We start from the raw sequence: 22,616 nt of genomic DNA, 5'->3' as shown, positions 1-22,616 counted from the left end.
TTTTCCTTTATAAGAGTTGCTTTGGTCCTGGTGTCTCTTCATGCAATAGAAATCCTACATAAGACAATCTGCAGACAAGGAAAACAGTAACATTTCCAGTTCCTAATTAGGCATATCTACTCCCATTACAGAGAAAAAGATAGACTCACAGACATTTACTGAGTCAAACAAGATCATTCAGAAACACCACCTGGTCTCTACACACACACATGCACACATGCACACATATACAGAATAATGCTCCAGAAGTTCTTATAGAGTGTAAGAAAATTGTTAATTTGTTCATATTGCTTGTTTTAACTATATAGATTCAGATATCTAAGAATTCTACTCTCTTACAAGCAGTAATGATGCCTTTTCATTAGAACAGAGGTCTTCAGCTTTGACATACTGATGCCCGGACCGGATAATTCTGTGTCCTGGACTGCTGTTTCTTGCCTCTACCTATAGGATGCTAGGAGGAATCACCTAAAATAGAGCCCCCAATTTTAGTGAAAGTGTTTCTAAACACAGTGTTATAGGCCTTGAGAGGGAAACTCACTCATTAATTTAGAACCAATGCACTGGAATAAAACAATCCTTTCTACCTGATATTTATATACTAGCAAAAAAAAATCACAAAATAAGCTAATCTCCCCAAATTAAATACTTAGACATATTAGGTCAACTTCATTTTTAAAACTTTTCCTGAACTCCCTTTCCCAAAGAAAATGCTCCTACATCCATTCCACAGTCAAGTGTCCACTGACATTATCCACCTATTGCAAGCTGCAGTCAAGCTGACCAGTCTTCCCTGGAGCTTACACCAAGCCTTTCTACTGAGCTGCATAAACCTACCCCATGTTCCCAGATAGGCAGAAACTACTCAAAGGCAACCCTGTCGAAAGAGTAAAGAGCAGAGTGGACCGGCCTGAGTTCTGGCCCCAAACACAGCAGCTGTAAGATTCTGTTAGCTTAACACCTTAAAGAAATTATTAACTTCTAAAATTAAAATAAAAGCCAGACAGGAGGTACTGCTCAGTCGGCACTGTTTGCCCGGCATGCACAAAGGCCTGAGTTTGGTCCCCACTTACACCCCAGTACTCCGCAAACCAGCCATGGTTGCATGTGCTTGTAATCTCAACGCTCGGGAAAGGCAGGAGATCAGAAACTCAAAGTTGTCCTTAGCTACATAGTGAGTTCAAGGCCAGTCTTGGATACATGAGATCATGTCTCAAAAAGCCAAAACAAGCAGCAACAACAAAACCCACCATATTTCATAGAGCCACGGAAATGAATAAAGGAAGTATAAAACCCTGAGACCTTTGCTTGGCCTCTTTGGTATTTCACAAATAACAGTGTGCCCATCATGACATCACTTCATTTCATCTTCATAAGTAACCTGGAAGGAAGAGGTAACTGTCACCTCGTTTACTCATTGATGTCGATGAGAATGGCTGAGTAGCTTGCCCAAATTCACACAGGTGACAAACAGCCAAGGGGGCACTGGAACTGGAGCAATACACCAGAGTCCTGGCTCCAGCCTCTCTGCAAAGCCTCCTCTTCAATGTAAAACCCATATTCAGTGCAGTTACCTACCACAGATATGGTGTTTCTTGTAGCATGAATCTTAGAAGGTCTTATTAATAAAAACAAACCTGGGGCAGGTATTGGGGTGAATGCTGGAAGATCAGAGAAGCAGAACAAGCCACAGCTACCTCACCTCACCAGTTCCTCAGCTGATCCTGTTTCCTCAGACTGGAAGCCTCACAGTCCTCATCCAGAATGAATCTCAGCTGAACTGCTGCTCCAAAGCCTGAAACCTTAACCAGCTAAAAGCTTCTAGTTTCTGGTCTTCATGCCTTATATACCTTTCTGTTTTTGCCATCACTCCCTGGGATTAAAGGCTCACTTCTTGGGATTAAAGGCGTGAGTCACCTTGCCTGGCTGTTTCCAATGTGGACTTGAACTCACAGAGATCCAGAGGGATTTCTGCCTCTGGAATGCTAGGATTAAAGGTGTGAGTGCCATCATTTTCTAGCCTTTATATCTAGTGGTTGTTCTGTCTCTGACTCTAGATAAGTTTATTAGGGTGAACAATATTTTGGGGAACACAATACCACCACAGTTTCTCTTCTTTTTTTTTTTCAAGAGACCAGACAAATAATGACTCCATGGAGACACTTGGCATTGACAACTGAGGACATAAATGGAAGAAAACTGCTGGAATAAGCCTGGGTTATGGTTCCTTAATATTTCCTTTCTAAAGTCAAAATTCCATTGCTGCTATGATATTTTGCATCTGAATCATATCTGGAATTTATTTCACTGAAGCCAGATGTGATGATAAATGCCTGTAATCCCAACCATTGAGAGGTAGAGACATAATGAGATGTTCAATGTTTATGGTCATCCTCAGCCACAGAGAGATCTAGACCAGCTGGACCAAAACAAAACAAATATAATGTATTTTGATATATCAAAGAAAGTATAAAAACAGAAAATATTTCCAAGGATGGAGATGTAATGTTCAGTGATACTCCAACTACATCTCAGTCATATATAACTAGCCATTCCAGTTCCTACATAATTAAAAAAATAACAGTTTTAACCTTCAGGAAAAAACTTTGAAACATTAAGGTCTAGTAAAATAATATGCTAGACATTTTATTAGAAATGTTCAAAATTTTAGAGTATCAAGGTCATTTTATTTGACACAGGAACTTTAAGAAAGTACTTTTCACTGGGCATGGTGGTGCACATGTTTAATCCCAGCACTCTCGAGGCAGAGGCAGGAGGATCTCTGTGAGTTTGAGGCCAGCCTGATCTACAGAATGAGTTTCAGGACAGCCAGAGCTGTAACAGAGGGAAATCTTGTCTCAAAAAAAAAAAAAGGTACTTTTCTTTGGAAATTTAAGAGACATTTAAATACTCATTTTAACTTAATTCCTTTATATTTTAATGACAGCCTTTCAGATAGAGAGGCAGAGTAAGCTTTCCCAGCACTTAGCACATGCAAAGAAGACTGGGTACAACTCAGCTAAGAGAGAGTAGACAAATAAGCTTTGTTCCCACTGGATAGAACATTAGCATTTCCAAGTACAGATAAAAATAAAAGCAGGACCATAAAGACGAAGACGCCCCTGTTTGTGACAAGGATGATTAGCATGTAAATGAGCAGATAGGCTGGGACTTGCAAAGCAGCGTGTGCAGTGTGTCCTGCTGGGGCTGGCAGGGAGCGGTTCCCTTCGCTGCCACCTAGGAACTACACTATTCCAATGCCCTTCTACCGAGTAGGCGGGGTGAAATTCCATAAACCGGGGGAAATTCCACACAGCCAATCTTGTTGAAATGCACGACGATATTATTAACTGAAGTCATAAGACCTACATTCACACACACACACACACAGACACACAGACACACACACACACACAAACACACACACACACACAAAAAAAAAAACCCTCTTAATTTTTTCAGTATAGAGGAAAGCATCTCAATGCACTCATAAAGCCACTTGACAACTTACATAGGAAGTGACATTCTAAATGGACGAGGAAAACATTCCATTTTTGCCTTGGTACTTCTCCATTCCTAACACATTCTCTTCATTGTCACATAGACTGAAGACATGTGAGATAAACATGTTACGGGACACTTGACTCATCTTGAAATTATCTTCTATGAAATGACCACTGGGAAATAATTTCATTAGATTTAGAGCCCTTTAAACTTTTGGGTGGACTCAGAAGCATTCCAAAGACATTAGTAAACTCTTATAAAACTCATATTCAGCCATAACCTAAAGGCTGACCCTGGAGAAACAAATTACCAAATACACACTTTAGAACCACAAATGGGAAACAGCAATGCCAGTAACAAAGAATAAGATGTGAAACTCCATAATTAATGTACAAAATTGCTAATAGAGATTTCTGTATGATGTGCCTCAGGAAAATGCTACTAAGTTGTGGACAGAAATAACAGAGGCATTATAATCTGGGGGGGGGGCATAAAACTATTTTTCCAATTCTCTCCTCACTGAGGCAGTAAAGGGAGCATTATTCAGGAAGACCAGCTCATCAATTTGATTTATTTTCTCAGCATCCCTTAATATCTTAGCTGTGGGCCAGACTTAGGCTATGCACTAATTTTTGAAACACAGCAAGTGAGCCAGAGACCCAGTTTAACCAGTGCATGAAGGTGACCGTGTGAAGAAGCCTGTATGGAGGCATCATGTTTGCGGGAGAAGCTTATTGAAGAAAACGCCATTCTGTTTCTCTCTCTCAAATTGAGAAGAAGAATCCAAAGATTCCTCAACAGAGAAATTCAGAATACAAATTTATCTCCAGAAAGAAAAGTGGAAGAAACCCAATATATGGACTATTCAAAATGGATTTTTCTGTTTTGATGATGTTGGAGAGTATTTATGTCTTTTTATGTGGATACAGGAAACAATTCTACAATAACAGGCAGTATATTGAGCACATGGATAAGTACTTAACATATGCTAACTCAAATGCTCAAGTCTCCATGATGAAGAGAGCAAAGTGTTGTGGGAAGATCTTTTTGTACATTGTGAAAATGTGTCTTTGCCAAGGTACCGCCTTCTGATTGGTTTAATAAAGAGCTGAATGGCCAATAGCCAGACAGGAGGGGATAGGTGGGATTTCCGGGGATTGAGAAGAAGAGATGAATCTAGGCATGCAGAGACACCAGCAAGACCTAGAACAAGCCAGACACACAGAACAGGAGAAAGCCACATGGCAGAGTGAAGATTAATAAAAACAGGTTAATTTAAACTATGAGAGCTAGCTGGGGAAAAGCCTAATCTAAGGTCAAGGTTTCATAATTAATAATAAGTTTCCATGTTTTTTGTTTTGTTTTTCGAGACAGGGTTTCTCTGAGTAGCTTTGCGCCTTTCCTGGAACTCACTTGGTAGACCAGGCTGGCCTCGAACTCACAGAGATCGGCCTGCTTCTGCCTCCCAAGTGCTGGGATTAAAGGCGTGCGCCACCACCGCCCTGCTTCATGTTGTTATTTGTAAGTCGGTGGCCCAAAGGCAAGTCCGACTGCAGCAAGGTGTAGAGAGGACACATAACTTGTCAAGAGCCACGGGGCTAGTGTCAGTCCACCTATGGATTCCATGCTTATTCATCAATACAGCTGCCTCTTCTCCAGAACCGTTGATCAATGTGGAACTCAAAATGGATACAGACCAGGGGATCACGCTTCTTTATGGGAATGTATCTGAAGTTTCTCAAAATACTAACTAGAAACTGCATCTGTCCACACAGACCTGAGGCCTCTTTTCCCATGCCAATATTTACCAATAGGAAAACTGAAGTCTAAGCTCCCTTTCACAGGGAATTATTAGCAATTAGAGTCTTTTGAAGAGGCTTGAACTATGTGATTTTTACAGGTGTGATTTAGGTTGCTGCTTTAGAAACAGGATTGGAAAAGGTAGGTGTAGACATATCTTAGTAGGTAAAAAAATAAATAAATAAAAACAACTTTTTGTGCAATCATGATGTTGCAAGTCTGGCTCCTCAGAACACACATAAAGCCAAACATTGTCTCAACATTCCCACAGGGAGAAGGTCAGCTAGCCTGGGTCTGAAGCAATGAACAAGAGACTATCAAACAAGGTGAGAGGTATGAACTGATACTTATCATCTATGATTCCACACACGTGCTACGGCATATACACAAAACATTAACATACATAATCACAGCGCACACACACACACACACACAGGCTTTTCTAGTGGGAGGAGCTGTAAAAAAGATGGTAGTTCTTTCCTGAAATTCACATGAGTTTAAATTTCCTTGCATTCTAAATTGTTGGAAACCTATGCTTCTCACCCACTGTGTGAGGTCAGATAAATGCTGGGTTGCCATGATTCTGGACTCAGCACCACTATCCCTGGGTGTTCACAAGTTCCTTCTACTGCTATGCAGACTCTATCAAAATCTTCCCTTGGGGGCATTTCATTTCTTGCTAAAGCAGAATGCCAGGATCCATAAAAACATGTAACTGAAGATTGGAAGCCAAAGGTGATCACCACCAAAGCTTGTAGCAGGCCTTCCTCTTATGGTACAGGCAGTTGTAAATACACAGAACTCCTGTAGTTTCTTAGAAAGAGGAAGACCACTTGTAGTGGGTAGCCATTCCAGCTTGGATCTGGAAGTTCCAACCCCCATTGAGACTCTGGCAACTGTCATGCCTACGAGGCGGGGCGAGGGGAGGCGCCTGGGGACCCGAGAGCTGGATGGGCAAGCGCTCTCTCTGTGCGCTCTCTCGGAGCCGGGACGCTGAATGGTGAAGGTTGACTGTGCAGAGCTCCGGAGAACACCGCTGGACTGCGTTACACCTTCCCCAGACCCTGCGACCTACCCATTACTTAATTTGTGAGTTATGCCATTAAATAAATATCCTTTTAACTACGTGGAGTGGCCAAAATAATTTCTCCAATAACCACTCCCACTCCCCTCGTGTCTAGTGCGTTGGGGCTTGGTCTTAAGTTTTCTTTTCATTGCTATGATAAACCACCAAGACCAAAAGCAACTTGGGGAGGAAAGGGTTTATTTCATTTTATACTCACAGCCCATCACAAGGGGAAGTCACATCAGGAACCGAGAGGCGGGGACTGAAGCAGAAGCCATAGAGGGGTGCTGCTTGCCACCTTGGTCACAATGGCTTGCCCAGTCAGCTTTGTTAGATGACCCGGAATCACCTGGTCAGGGGTTCCCAAATGACCCCAGATTGTGTCAAATTGACCAGAACAGGCTCAAAGTCAAATTTAATGTGATTTAGAAACATGTTAAGTGAGTGTTTGTTTTCCCTGAGTGTGAACATAAATAGCCATACCACTACACAGCAATGTGTTAAGAATGATTGTTCATTGGCCTGTAAAATATATAACACAGTATGGTTTTAAAAAAAATAACTGGGTATTTGCAAATACTTTATGCTTAATTATCACTTTATACATGGACATGTAGCCAAAATCAATTTTTAAAGGAATTTTGATAGTTATTTCTGAAATGTCATAGTTGTTTGCACTGCATTATTTAAGTAACACTTCACAATTGTTGCTGATTCCTCCTTAAATGTGTATCTCCCTTGAAGACAGAAGTGGAGCTGCAGTGTGTCTCTTTTCTCAAGGCCACAAGCAAGGACAAACAAAGCATGTCATAGATTTCCATATGAAGGCATCTGGTCTAAAACCCTTAAAAACTCTTTCATGGCACTAAAGAGACAGCTCAGCTCTTCTACTTGCTAAAAAATTCTGAGGACTGACATTTAGACTAATGCCATGTAACAAACCAGGTATCCTACACATATCTGTAATCCAGGCATCAAGAGAAGCGGAGCCACGAAGATCTCCAGGGCTTACTGGCTTTCAGCTCCGCCAAGAAAATTCAAGCTCTCCGGTTCTAAGAGAGCCCCTGATGTAAAAGAAGATGTGGAGTAAACAGAGGAGGACACCTGCTACCTGCTTTTAGTCTCCATAAGTACACAAGCACATTCTCACTCACCCACACACACATACACACAAATAAACAAATCTTTAAGAACACTTGCATTCTGACAGTGAACTTGATTTTGTGCTTTATATGCTCTAACAATATGTAAAAACAGACGAGAGCAAAGATTTATCTAAACTTGACACAGTCAACACATTCTTAAGACTTGCCTTGTCTCAACAAAGCTACTTGCACAGGTAAATGAAATAATTTTCATAAAGTCGTTAAAACCAGAGGAAGTAAAGAGCAAATATAATCACAGATTAAGATGAGGGAACATTCAACACAAGAAATTGTTCGTATTCGGCAGGAAGGGTGCTTTTGTGAATATTTATATGTATATGGGACCCGACAAAAATGTGATCACTTGACTTTTAGTAAGCACTGAAGTGTTTGGAACAATAAAAAGAAACAATTCGTTTCACCGATAGTAATGTGGTTTAATCATGATTCCGGTGTAACAACCTTCAGGACTGAAGAATGTAATTTTGATGCAGGATTAAAGCCTTAGTGTTTGTTTCTGTCTGTCTTCTTGGTGATAATGTTGTGAGTCACAGAATTAGGCAGTCTTTATATAAATTGGACAGTAAAATGAAGGCAGTAACATCTTTATGGTATTTATTTTAAAAAGTAAAACCAGTAAAAACTGAAAGCATTTGGAACTTTGTTACACTCTAGACTATGGAAGCTGCATATCTCAGGATGAGTGAAGACCGACAGAAACATCCCCCAGACCCCACCACTTGAAAGTGCTCAACAGATCCTGGATAACCACATCACTTCGATGTTAAATCTTCATCTACTTTGATGAAACTACTGAATCAGAATCTGTATTGTTAATAAGACTTTCTGGTGATCACATGTAAATTAAGATCCCATAAATATGTTTTAGGGACCTCAAACCTTCAAATAAAAATATCTACTTAAAAATTAGGAACTCAATGTTGCCATAACCTCATCGGAAATGAAATAATGTTTTCCCACATGTAAAGACACTAAGAAAAAATAAAAGCTTGAAATTATTAAAATTATCAAAGAGTCCCTTTTAAGATGTTATATAACATAATCTTGCAAAATTGGTTTAAAACCTGTGAGTTCATATCTCTCCTAAAGTGTTTTTGTTCCATTAAATGTCTTCATAAAGCTCTGTCAGCTCCTGAATAATGAAGACAATGGCTATGATCCTGTAAGTATTATTTAGAAGCTCCAATGCTTATGGGATAAAACCTGCAGAGGAAAGTGCTCAGTGTCTAATAAAGAGGCCGAGAAGAGCCTTCTGAGTTGGGTGTGATATAACATACCTGGAATCACAGCACTCAGGAGGCTGAAGCAGGAATATTCCTGTGATGAGTTCAAGGCCAGCCGGGGCCACATAGTAAGACTGCCTCAAAAACAAACAAACAAAAAAGACTCCTCCATAAATATCCACAATATTTATGTATTAAAATATCTACACTAACTTTTAAGATCTCTTGAACAAAGTCCAATATACTCAATGCCTGATCTTCTCAGAGAATGAAGCTTGGCTTTACCTAGATCTAAACTCTAAGTCTCCATTATCACATGACTTATGTATTCCCTGGTATTTTTTAAAACTAAGGAACAAGACTCAGTGCAGCTATTCCAATAGTTGCCCATCAGCTATTTGTTTGGTTACGAAATTATTTCACTGTCAGGATTGTGTAGACAGAGGAAAAACTCTTACTCATTGAAATCCTGCCGTCACTGTGGCCATTGCTCACATGCAAACCTTCTGTTAGCAAAGTAAAGGAATAAAGCCAAACTGAGTATCATACCCACCCACACTTAGCTCCTAGCCTGTGCATGAATGCTACCTGTTACGTGTCACATCCAAAATAACTGACTGTGACCTCAAAAGTAAGAGTCTACCAATTTGACACAAACTACCCAGTTTAGAAATCAGAATGTGGCAATGATCTTCAGCCAGGTGCAAATTTGAACTTCAAACTGCTCTTCTAACAACCTTGATCATAATAATAATACCAAATGTGGTTGGCACTGTGACCTGAGGTACAAACATACACAGTGGTATCAACATTTAATTCTTCTAACATCAGCAGTCATGCCCAGAAGAGACTGACAACTATCTTGTTATCTTGGCTGACCCAAAGGCAAAAAGCCCCAAATTTGGAGGGGCTATGACTAAAATGTCAGTTTGGAGTAGGATGTGGTGGCATACACCTGTTATTCCAGCACTGAGGAGGCAGTTATAGGAGATAGCAAGTTCAAGGTCTGCCTGGCTACATGTTGCATTCCAGGTCAACTTCGTTATTAACCTCATTCAAAACAACAGTTAGCTCTCATCCCTAAAAAGGTAGCTGATGGGATGCCTCTGATTTTATTATGACACTCAAATAAGAACATTTCTAAGTGGGGCTATTAAGAATTGGGTAATTCACCGGTGGTGGTGGCAGTGCATGCCTTTAATCTCAGTACTCAGGAAGCAAAGGTAGGAGAATCTCTGTGAGGATGAGGCCAACCTGGTCTACAGAGTGAGTTCTAGGGCAGCAAAGGCTACACAGAAAAATCTCCTCTTTAAAAAAAAAAATGGGATAATTCATCAGTAGATAAAATAAAGGTAAGTATGAACTTGGTATTATCTAAAACAAAGTATATTGGGATACAGAAACAGCTACCTGATATGTGGTCGCCTTGAGAAAGACCACCACACAAAAGCAACAGAGTTGCATTCTCTCCCTCTTCTTTACCCTATGGAGAATTTAATGGAAATTTGTTTTTAAATAAAGACCCTAGAAAACAGAACAGGGTGGAAGGTTCTGCTATCCTGACTTTCTGGGTCTTAGATGTTTGTAATAGTTTTACGGTTTTTTCAAATACTTTCATAGTTTCCTATATTTGTCTGTTTGCCAAGAGTTACTGCAAGCAAATATGTCAAATGTGGCTTACTTGGTAATTTGGATCGCTCAAGTTCATCACCTCAGAGGAGGATCCTACATCGTTCCTCACTGCAGCCTCCAACAACTTCTCAAAAGAAAAGACTCGGCCCTGTCTACTGCCTTCCTTTTTCAGGCAAACTTGCCATGAAGTTGTTTTGTTTTGCATGTTGAAGGTCCATCTGTGCTCTCTCCCTGGGTATTCCTGCTTCCGTAGCATCATTAACTGATACTAGAAGCTGGCAACACCACCTCACCCCTCAAAACACATCATACAGCAAAATGCTAGTCATCACTCTTTGCCAACATGCAGAGCTTCATGGAAATTTACCTTTTAAATGAAGGCAGGTAGCATAAAATTGGAGATAGGGTGGGGCTGGAGAGTTCCGCAGCAATTCAGAGTGCTTGCTACTTTTGCAAGTTGGATTCCCAGCACCTACGTGGTGACTCACAACCATCTGCGACTCCAGTTCCCTCTTCTAACCTCTACAGACACATACATACTCATAGACAAAACACTTGTATACCTAAACTAAAATAAATGGAATAGAGGGATTTCTGCTGTCTGGGTCTTCCAGGTCTTAGGAACACTGAAAAACCACTTGATCATGGAGCCTTAACTCTGACCTTTCACTTATACACAGTGGCTGTTCCTCCCATGTGCCCTTTGCTTTAAAAGTGGCACATCTGAAGCCCAATGGTCTAACCTGTGTCACATCCACTGTAGGCACAGAAATCAACACAGCATTATTCCCATGAGTCTAGTTCCTTGACTAAACACAATAAACAGTCATCTCAGCTTCCAGCGGAATCCAGTCCACACCAGGTGAGGCTATCAGCGTCCATACCGTCAGCATCTGTACTATTAGTCTAGACTATCAGAGTCCACACAGTTATACTCTGACTTACACATACACACAGTGAGTCTGAGCTGCATCCTAAGCATGGCCACACCCTTTGTCTACACAATACAATCAGCACTGATACAAGAGGACTGTTGGTGCTTTGTCTAAGGGAGAATAGCTATGTTTGTAAGAGTCAAATCAGGCTGATTGTTTGCATGGCTGGCAAGGTACTGGCACAGTGATTAATAGAAGGAAGAAAGGCCTTTTCATCTACCAGTTGACCTGCTCCACTCCCAGGCCTTTTGGACGAAGGATTCTGGGTCAGCCACGAGCAAGTGAGCTGCCGGTCTCTCCAGGGCATGATTGCTAATGTCAGAAATAGTAAGTGTTGGCACTGCCTGTACCTGCTGTATGCTCTCTCTTCACTGACAATGACAAAGGGGCAAGGAAGTGTAAAAGGACAACACTCACAAGGGGCGTTAGGCAGGGCAGACAAAAGCGTAATGTTCAACCATCTACACCAGTGACTCTGACCAGTTTTAAGGAAACTGCCATTGTTATGCTCAGCTCTACTAAAGCATTAACTTCTAGCTTCATTCTCCTTAATCCTAACATCCACCAACCTCCTGGTTCTCCCGCAGTCACTGGTGGCTGGGGCTCAGACCTCACATCCTTTCTTAGTATTTAACGTCCCCCTCTCTCTTGGCTTTACCATCAATATGTCAAGTAAGCGCTCAAGTCCTTCCTATTCTTTAACAACAAAAACAAAACCATTTCCTCATTCTTCTCCAAACTAGTCAACTATTTTCAAGTATCTAATGTATTGTTGTCAGAACATTTTGAGTGAGAACTCAGTCCTGTGACTAGCCACTTCCATGCCGTGTAGACAATAATCTCCCTCCCAGGCCCTGTCTTCCCAGAGCTTGCTGTCCAAGCCTTGCATGCCCATCTAGTCTATACCTTTGTTTCCACTCACGAGCCATGCGGGGCCTATTCTAGCTGGTCTCCACCCAACATTCCTTCTGCCCGAGATTCCTCCCCCTTCACCACCATCCAGTGTCACTCTACAGATGTGCTCTGATCAAGCACACCCTGTTCTCCTCCGTGGCTACTGTACCATGACCCTTTCTCCAAGACAAGCCATAGAAACTTGAGTCCGCCCCCCCCCCTTGAGGCACATCACAGAAACTCTCCTCTTCCCTTTGGCCATCACAAATCTCTTTGGCCAGCCAGTCTAGTGCAACAGTATGTCATAAGACCCAGCTGATGGCAGAAGAGACTTGCCTCACACCGTGGAGGGACAATCATGTCCAGGTAGGTCAAGAAGAACTCTTAAGGAGACAGGTCTTTCTGGGTTCTAGTTCTATCAGCAGAAGATGTGATGGCATCTCTACATAGTCCCAAAGGACAGGCCCGGAAAAGCCATCAGACTACTGAACTAGAGGAGTTCCCAGAGGATGATGCCTAGAGAAGCCAGGGAAACTCTGCACCCTCTCCCCTCTTCCATATGCCTGGATCTGTGGAGTATCTCTATCTCTCTGTCTCTGTTTCTCTGTGTGTCTCTCTCTGTCTCTGTCTCTCTGTGTCTCTCTATGTCTCTGTGTCTCTCTGTGTCTCTCTGTCTGTCTCTGTCTCTGTCTCTCTCTCTCTGAGACAGTCTCTCTTCATAGCCCTGGATGTCCTAGAACTCAAAATGTAGACCAGAATGGCTTTGAATTCATAGAGATCCTCCTGCCTCTGCCTCTCGAGAGCTGGGATTAAAGGCGACATCCCTTGTCTGGCTGTATCTCTTCATTTAAGGGTCTTACAGATGTCTCCATAATAAAGTGGTAAAGGTAAGTATTTCCTTGAGCTCTATGAGCCACTATCAGGGTAAATGAATTGAATGCTGGAAGGGGGCTAAGGGAGGTCTACTCATTAACAAGTTGGTTAGAAGCCTGCCTTTAAAAAGCTGCGGCTTGCAACTTGCTTGTGAGTGGGGAGAGGAAAGAAGTCTTGGAAACTCAGTCCTCCACCTGTGTGATCTAAAATTAGCTTCCGGTAGGCCGTGTCCCACTGAATTGAGTTGGAGGACACACTGCTGATTGCTATTTCAGAGTCAGTCACCTACCGGCTGGTGGCGAAAATCCCCACACACCTGGTGTCAGAAGTCTTCCGCTGAGAGCGGGTACGAGAGCAGAGGAAAAAACAAAACGGGAGATGCGTTTCTCTAACAAGCAGCAGGATGCTGCCCGTGTATCCCGCCATTTTAAATTATACTTTTGATTGTTCTCCAACACTTCTGAGGGTTCAGCCACCTATTCCCAGACTATGGCAACACTCAAAACACTCACAAATCCACTAGCATCATATATTTCTACGTGTTTCTTTGCACTCCACACGCGTGATCTTTGGACTTCTCAGGAGAAGGAGGAAAAGTGCTGTTCGTGGAGCTCAGAGAAGGAGACAGCCAACAAGTTAATACAACATGATCCCCGGGCTCCTGCCCTGCACCAGTTTCTATAGCCATCCCATACACAATAAACACACTCCGAGGCAGAAGAATCCCGCGCACTGCACTTCTTAATCCCGTAAGCACAATACCTCACGGAGGCTGTCTGTCTGAAGCCCTGACTCAGCACTCTCCCCACGTAGGATGAAACAGAACTTGGAATTCCACAGAGCTATGTCACGGGATTGTCATGCTGTCTGACTGAAGCTGCTCCCGGCTCAAGTCAAAGCGAAGGGCTCTTCTGACAGATGACGAGCAGCACCAGAACGGTTGGAACTGATATCATTCACAGACAACCCCAGTGAAGGAGGGGGACACTCCTGGCTTGTCAAGGAATCAAGCAACTGAACAGTAAACCCCCCACCTCCTGAGCCATGATCCCCATCGCCACCCGCACAACAGACCGAGTACTCACGCATGTCACCAAAGGTCCCCTTGGTTACTTTGGTGGCACTTAGAACCACAACCGTGAATTTATGGGAGTACTGGTGTTCCACCTAGAAATAAAATGATAAGAAAGGTAAAAAATAAGCATCCCCTATGGCATCTCATTGTTTCACTGAGACAAATTAAAAATATGAAAACCAGTCCACACATACCAGAAACATCTTGTGACGGTAGGTTTTTCCTCTCTCAACTCTCTCTTCTCTCCCACCACAGAGTCATTGAGGAGTTTAGCTCTTGCCTTACGCTGTCACTAGTCACTACAGCTTGAGGGTGAGAATGAGAATGTCTCTGCTACTTGGCGGGGGAAATGTAAATCAGGACTGCAGGCATCTGGCGCACAATTGGGCTTTGTACTCTGACTAGGAAGTGTGGCTTAGAGAGGTAAACCCAGAGCAAGAAGCTTACATCACTCAGACTGGTTTGCCTGTCTTGCCGCTGCTCAAAATCAGCCCAAAAGTTTTTTTTCTACATGCCATTCCTGAGGCAGGTTGTCAAAATACTTGGGACCTAAAGCAGTTATATGTTGACTCAAATGCATTTGCTTTAAGCTGTGCTCAACAGCGTTGTTTCTAATATCCTGAAAGTCTGCAGGCACGCAATAAAATTAACAGGGAGGCAGGTGATTACACACCTCGCTTAAATGGGAACCAGATAGCAAACAACCTTACCCACTAAAACAAACAGGGAAGTAGGAATGTATATAGTTTTAAGAGCAACTGAAAAAAAAAAAAAAAGCAAAATATTTAAAGCTCATGTGCTTTTTTGTTTGTTTGTTTCAAGCTTATGAGAGTCCACTGTAGTTAATTTTAATACACCTGCTTGGCTAGTTCTGTTTAAAAAGCAGTTGAGGGCCGGAAGGATGCCTTTGCAGTCAATAGTGCCTGTTGCAATTACTAACACCCAAATGGCAGCTTACAACTGCCTATAACTCCAGGTGTGGGGGAGAGCTGGTGTCTTCACCTCTGAGGGCAACATGTATGCCTCTGGTGCACACACAGGCATGCAGGCAAGTCACTTGAACACATAAACCAAATAAATCTCTTTTAAAAACTAATTTTAAAAAAAAAAAGCTGAGATAAAGTCGGTACGATGAAGCAGTAATAATTTAAAGGCAATGGGCATAAAATATAAACAGAACAGACTCATGTGGATTAACTGGTCTCATGTAGCCCAGCCATCTCAGGCTGATAGTGAACTTGAGTCCTGGTCCTCCAGCTTCTGTCTCTGGAGTAGCTATGATTACAGGCCTATGGACCTCCACCAGCTCATTTTAGGCAGTGCTAGGGATCAAATCACTTAATTAATTTAACTAAACTCACAAAGTAATGTGTTTCATCATGGCATTCTTATACATACCTGTTATTATATTCTGTTAGTTCATTCTCCTCTCCCACAGCTCCCTCTCTGCTCCATGAACCTCAGCCTGGCCCCCTTCCTTTCCATACCAACATCCTCCTGTCTGTTCTCATTTCAAATACATACTATTACCCTTTCTTTTCCACCTCTGTCATGAGCTCTTCATCCCAGACAATAATTTCCTTCTGCTTCAACACATACACACACACACACACACACACACACACACACACACACACACACACACACACACACGTAAATTTAAGCCTAGATTTCAGATATGAGAGACATGTGGTGCTTGTCTTTATCAGTCTGGGTCATTTCTTATAACATAATTATTTTCAGTTTCACCTGTTTTCCAGCAATGGTCATTATTTCATTTTTATGCCCAAATAAAACATTTTTATGTATATGCAACACATTTTATTTTGCCATTCATTTGCTGGTGGAGATCTCAGTTGCCTCCATTTACTAGCTCTTCTGAAGAGTATAGCAATACATGTGTATTGTGGTGGGTAGCCATTTCCAGCTTGGATCTGGAAGTTCCAACCCCCATTGAGACCCTGGCAACTGTCACGCCTACGAGGCAGGACCAGGGGAGGCGCCTGGAGACCTGAGACCTGGATGGGTGAGCGCTCTCTCTGTTCATAATTTCACCAATAGTGTATTTGTAATATCTCTGTAGTAGGATTTAGAGTCTTTCAGTATCCAGGCATGATAGAGCTGGGTCATATGGTAGGACTAGTTTCAATATTCTGTGGAGTCTCCACACTGACTTCCACATCAGCTACACCTTCTTACATTCCAGTAGTGAATCAGGGCTCCTCTCTGTTCACACGCATACCAGGATTGTGGCTATTGCTATTATAGCTAAGGATGTTGAACACATTTTTCAGTATTTAGTCACCATTTCTATTACTTCTTTGTGTGTATGTGTGTGTGTGTGTGTGTGTGTGTGTGTGTGTGTGCATGTGTGTGCATGCATGTGCATGCTGTGTATGCATGTGTGCATATCTGTATGTAAGTGCATTTATCCATACATGTACATGTGGAAGACAAAGGCTAGTATATGGTATTTTTCCCCTACCCCTCTCCACCTTAATTTTTTAAGATAGGGTTTCTGTGGACCTGGAGCTATTATTCATTTTGGCTAGAAAGGCTGGCTGGTGAGCCCTCAGGCTCCACCAGTCTCCATCACTTCCCCACCACCACCACACAGCAGAGTTACAGATGTGCACCACTGCCGAGCCCAGCTAATGTGAATGCTGGGATCCAAACTGGGATCCACATGCTTGCGCAGCAAACACTTTCTAGGCCAGTTCCTAGGGTCTTTCCTGAGCTGCTGGAGTTCTTTTGAGAACATCGTTGCTCATGTCTATATTGTGAGGTCTCTTAGCACCATTAAGTTAAAGTTCCAGGTCTTACATTAGGGTCTGTGATCCACTTTTAGTTATTTCTTTGTGCAGGGTGACAAATATGGATTTAGTGTTCATTTATCTCGTGTGGATATTCTGTTTTCCCAACAACATTTGTTAAAAAAAAGGTTGTCATTTCTCTAGTGTGTATTAAAATGAGGCGGCTGTAGCTCTATGGAATAAGCCCACTTATAAATGTAAAGAAATGGGGAAAGGCATGCCACGCAGATATTATGTAAAATAAAACTGGTTTGCTACATTAATCTCAGATAGACCAAACATTAAGGCAATAAAAATAATCAGGAATTAAAAAAATATTGTTCAAAATGATATAATAATCCTTAATATATATGTGTCAAAAAATACAACATGAATACATGAGGCAAAATGTAATATATAACAACAAGAAGAAATAGATCTATTATTGCAGCTGGAGATTGTAACAGCCCTCCACTAGTAATAGATAGATGTAGCAAGCACAACAGTGGTAAACATGCAATTGCCTCAGAGCTCAATCAATTAACTGCATACAATGAACATCTAGAGATGATGTCATCTACCATCAGGACATATAGTCTTCTCAACCTCCCATGGCAGATTCACCAAAATAAACCATGTACCGAACAATAAGCATACTTATTTAAAATACAGAAACAAAATAATGTTTTCATAATACAAGGAATTAAATAAATGAAAAATTAAGAACATAAAGACGTATAGTCCCCCAAACACACAGAGATAACCAACTTTGTGAGCCCACAAATAGGTGAGTCAAGGAATTAATACAAGAAAGGAAAGTCACAAATATCTGGAATTAATGAAGGAAATGAGAATACAAGTTAGGAAATTTGTGGAATACAATGAAAAGAATGCTCAGAGAGAATTTTATATTATCCAATTCTTTGACCAGAAGGAAGAAGAAAAATCCAAAATGAATAAGCTTCATCTTAGGAAACACACAAAAAAAGAACAAGTTAAAACACAAAGTAAGGAGAAAATAGTAAAATAAGGGCAGATATCAGAAAAGCTGAAAATACAAAATGAATAGGGAAACAATGACCCCAAAATGTCATTCTTTGAATAGACCAGGCCATCTGTGGTATTGCTTATCTCTAATCTCAACATTCAGGGGCCGAGGCAGGGAGATTTCTGGGAGTTCCAAGCAAACCTGGTCAATACAGTGAGTTCCAGGCCAGCTAGGGCTACATAGTAAGACCCCGTCTCAAAAACAATAATAAATAAATGCAACATAACAGCATAAAATCAATAAACCTTTAGCCAGGGCATTTCAGAAACAAGGAAATGGTTTATTTAATTTCAGAAATCAAAAGGCAAAAATACTATGATTTCATGAACAATAAAATGACAAGGAAAGGAATTTATGAAAATCTCTCTGATCCAAAATTAAAAAAAAAAATAGATAACCTGGAACAATTCATTGAACAATCCAGCAAAAGTCCCACAAATAACAAACATTCTCAATAAATGCACACTTGCTAAATAAATTGAGTCAAGAACTGATAATTCCCCTCAGAAAGAGCATCTAATTCACATGGGTTCACTTGTGAATTCTACCAACTGTTTAAGGAAAAAAATTACAACAGTTAAGTTCAGTCTTCTCAGGGGACAGAGACAGATGGAATACTTCTTAATTCATTGCTGGCTGCCTGCATTACTCTAATTTCAAAACCGGACAAAAATATTACAACAAAAGAAAATTATAGACTAATGTTCCTCATGACCGTAGATGCAAAACTACTCAACAAAATATTAGCAAATCTAGTCCTAGGTCTAAAAAGGAATCGCAGGCCATGGCACTTGCCAGACAATGGATGGAACTAGAAGCCATTATGTCACATACAATAAGCTAGACGTAATAGGAAAAATATTTTTTCTCTTATGCGTAATTTAGGCTACATATAAAATTTGCTTTTATCTCCCTGTGTGTTTAAGTCACAAATTCAGACAAAAGATCACAAGACAGGGAAGGGGGATTAAGGAAGGGGGAGGAAGGTGAGGGTAATGGGGCACATGTGACATGAACACTGAGCAGGGGATATCTGGGGCAAAAAGAGAACCAGCCAGAGGTGAGGAGGTGGGAGAGAGGGAACAGAGAGGAAGAAGAATGAATGAGAAGAAAGGATAATGTTGATGAGCATGGCAAGTCCATGAGAAACCCGCTGTGCAATGACCTAAAGTAACTTACATAAAATATAAAATTATCTTTAAAATATGTCCCTATAACATAGTGAGAGGGCTAGGCACGGTGGAACGCATGCACAGCTCCAGCACTTCATGGACAGAGGCAGCAAGTTAAAGTCCAGTTTGGGCTACATAGTGAGACCTTTTCTCTGAAAATCAAAAAAATAAAAATAAAACAAAACAGAAATGCACACAAAAACACACCCTGAATTTATAGATTCAACACATTCCTTAAATCATGTAGTTATTTTTCAAGAATTGATTCAAAATTGTTTATGTTTAGGCAAAAATTCTAGACTAGCACATATAATATTGATAAGATAAAAAGGTAGATTACTGAATCTACTTTTAAAAGGCAACTACTAGTTTTAAATATTTTACACTGGATTGGATTGTTGTATATTGTATACAAATTTATATATATTCTCATTGATTTACTAGTTGAGATTGATTTATACAGATATGAAAAGATAAAATGATAGATTATTAAATCTACTTTTAGAAGGCAACTACCAGTTTAAAATATTTTTCATTGGGTTGGATTTTTGTATATTGTACACAAATTATGTATATTGATACAAATTTGAGATTGATTTTGTTAGAAAATACTGTACATGTATTTCTGATCTTGTTCAAGGTGTTTTATACCTATACAGTTCATTTAACAATGTAATGCAATTTGCTAACCCTTAAAAGTTATTGTTACCAACTATTTAGGATATAAAGAAATGTAAGTTAGTAGTCATTACAATTGAACTTGTAGTCATATTAGGTATGTTTTCAAGGTCAAGCAGAGATATATTTTAGATAGACAGGTCATCTTTAAACATTTCAGAGATCTACAGAATATGGCACTTAAGATGTTTTAATAACAATATTTTTTCTTTTTTTAATGACTATGAGACATATCTGCTCCTGGCAGCACCAATCTACTTCAGAGAAGATGATGGGCATTGAAGAAACTCCATACAGAGTTTACTTTCATTGTGGCAAAAGTTAGCCCCTGGGCAAGAAAGTGCTCCCTGGCATGAACATGCTGCCACAGTAATGGCAAGGTTCCTGCAAACAGATGCACAGCAGCAGGACACAAAACAAATGACTGCCGATCCTTGCCAAGAAAAGGTAGGAAAGCTCTTTAGAAATCCTGCTTCACAGGGAGTCTGTCAGACATGCTAAGCCTGTAGACCAAAGAGGATGCCTCAAGTGTTGCAGAGAAACCCTAAGTGACTGTCCAGGAAGCTGGCTGTTTTTGTCATAACTCACATTTTTTGGAATTCATTTGCTTGCACTTCCTGTTTAACCTGGTAATATTATTTCCTTCTTGGGTCTCTGAGGGAGTTGAAGGTTAGACAGTTATAGTTTTCCTTGTTAAGAAATTCAGAAAAGAAACTCACTTAGAGATGTAAAGTGTATACATTTGAAAGACATCAAAAAGTAGCTTTCAGTTGGTAATGCAAATTAGGATAGAAGGTAAATTAGATGCAATCCTTTGGATTCACAAAAATAGGACAGATAATGGAATATTTTCACTGAATTTATCAAATGCAAATGGACTAGACATTGTTATGTATTTATTGTCTGTATAGATTGTATATTGTTATTGTACTTATTGTATATAGTTTTTCTTATATTAGTTATAACTTTTTTATTTTAGATAAAAAAAAAAGGGGGGGAAATGTGGTGATATTTTATTTGCGCACCTCAAAAAAGCTTATCTGAAGATCAGAGGAAAAAAAGCCAGCCACTATATTAAACATAGAAGTCAGGCAATGGGGCACACACCTTTAATCCTAGCATGCGAGAGGCAGAGATCCATCTGGGATCTCTGTGAGTTCAAGGCCACACTGGGAACAAAGCCAGGTGTGGGGCACACGCCTTTAATCCCAGCACTAACCATAGAGGTCTGGAGATCTGTACAGACAGACAGGAAGTGACAGAGCTGGGCAGAAAGAAGAAGTGATGTAGCTAGGCAGAGAAAGGAAGTGAGAAGGCAGGGACAGAAAGGCATATAGGTGTGGGCATACAGGAAGCAGTTCTCTCTTTGGCTGAGGATTTCCAAGTAGTAAGAACATGGCTGGCTTCTTTCTGCTTTCCTGGTCTATTGGTTTTTACCCCAATATTTGGCTCCATGTTTTCTATTAGTAAGACCATTTAGCAATTCGTCTTAGAGGTGCTAAGCACAGTGGTATGCATGCACAGTTCCAGCACTTCATGGACAGAGGCAGCAAGTTAAAGGCCAGTTTGGGCTACATAGTGAGACCTTTTCTCTGAAAATCAAAACAAAACAGAAATGCACACAAAAATAACACCCTGAATTTATAGATTCAACACATTCCTTGAATCATGTAAAGTTATTTGTCAAGAATAATTGATTCAAAATTGCTTATGTATAGGCAAAAAAAAAAAAGAATCCAGAATAGCACATACAATATTAAAGGGGCACTAAAATACTAAAGGTGAACTAAACTAAATCAACCCGACTTCATGATTCCCTGTGCTGCTGTAACCAAGACAGTCCAGTACTTATGGAAGAACAAAGTGGACCAACGTAAGAGATTTTGTTCTTTCCTCAAATGGAGCTATAACAACTGGACATCTGCACTGAAATGAAAAATGAACCAAGACATATATGCCTAGGCTTGAAGTAAAATGAAACTTGCCTTGGAAAGTCCAACTTAGGGCATCAAATTTTTCTATCTAAGAGACCTCAAAAGTAATTGTTATAGATGTATGTCTAGAACCCTAGCACACAAGAGATGGAGACAGGAAAATAAAGAGTTCAAGACTAGCCCTAGCTACAAAGTGAGCTTTAGATAGGCTAGTATTCGTGGGATCCTATGTCAGAAAGAAAGAGAAACAGAAAGAGAGAGGAAGGCAAAGAGAGATCACACACATTGAATTCTACAATGTAAACCTGCTTACCTGCCAATGATCTATGCTTATCTATGCCTTTGAACATGTAATAGTATATGAATATTCAATGATTATTGAATGTCTAAAATTCCCTGTAATATGAAACCTATGAGCAATACTTTTATCTATCTCCAGTTTAACTTTTAAGTAGTTGCGAGTATACACACATCAAATGTTTCTTAAAGCACAGAAAAAAATATGTTAACATCACAAGGACTTGTTGAGTGTGCATTACATTCTAGCTATTCTATTAGATGCTGATTCTCAGTCTTCCCAAGATCCCTACTGTTGACAACAATGAGGCATCATTATAAATGGTAGACCTTATAAAAATAATATGTATTGTGCTGGGCAATGGTGACATATGCCTTTAATCCCAGTACTCAGGAGGCAGAAGCAGATGGATCTCTCTGAGTTCTAGGCCAGCCTGGTTTACAGAGCTAGTTCCAGGACAGGTTCCAAAGCTACACAAAGAAACCCTGTTTCAAAAAAAACAAATTGTGTGTGTGTGTGTGTGTAG

General features: G+C 40.5%; 1 protein-coding gene across 4 annotated transcripts in view; it reads right to left on the bottom strand.

Annotated features, from left to right (window-relative positions):
* Positions 1-22,616, bottom strand: part of Pla2g4a (phospholipase A2 group IVA) — a 277,980-nt gene that overhangs the window by 82,190 nt on the left and 173,174 nt on the right. For 3 of the 4 annotated variants that reach the window (XM_028874724.2, XM_028874723.2, XM_037211339.1), the window contains exon 3: positions 14,179-14,260. In XM_028874724.2, the coding sequence (XP_028730557.1) occupies positions 14,179-14,260 (82 nt within the window). Of the gene's footprint in view, positions 1-14,178; positions 14,261-14,362; positions 14,558-22,616 lie in introns of those variants that run through there. The other variant, XM_028874726.2, reaches the window with a different exon arrangement.

The sequence above is a fragment of the Peromyscus leucopus genome, chromosome 15, assembly GCF_004664715.2.
Source record: "Peromyscus leucopus breed LL Stock chromosome 15, UCI_PerLeu_2.1, whole genome shotgun sequence".
NCBI lineage: Eukaryota > Metazoa > Chordata > Mammalia > Rodentia > Cricetidae > Peromyscus > Peromyscus leucopus.
This window is presented reverse-complemented; position numbering and strand designations above follow the sequence as displayed.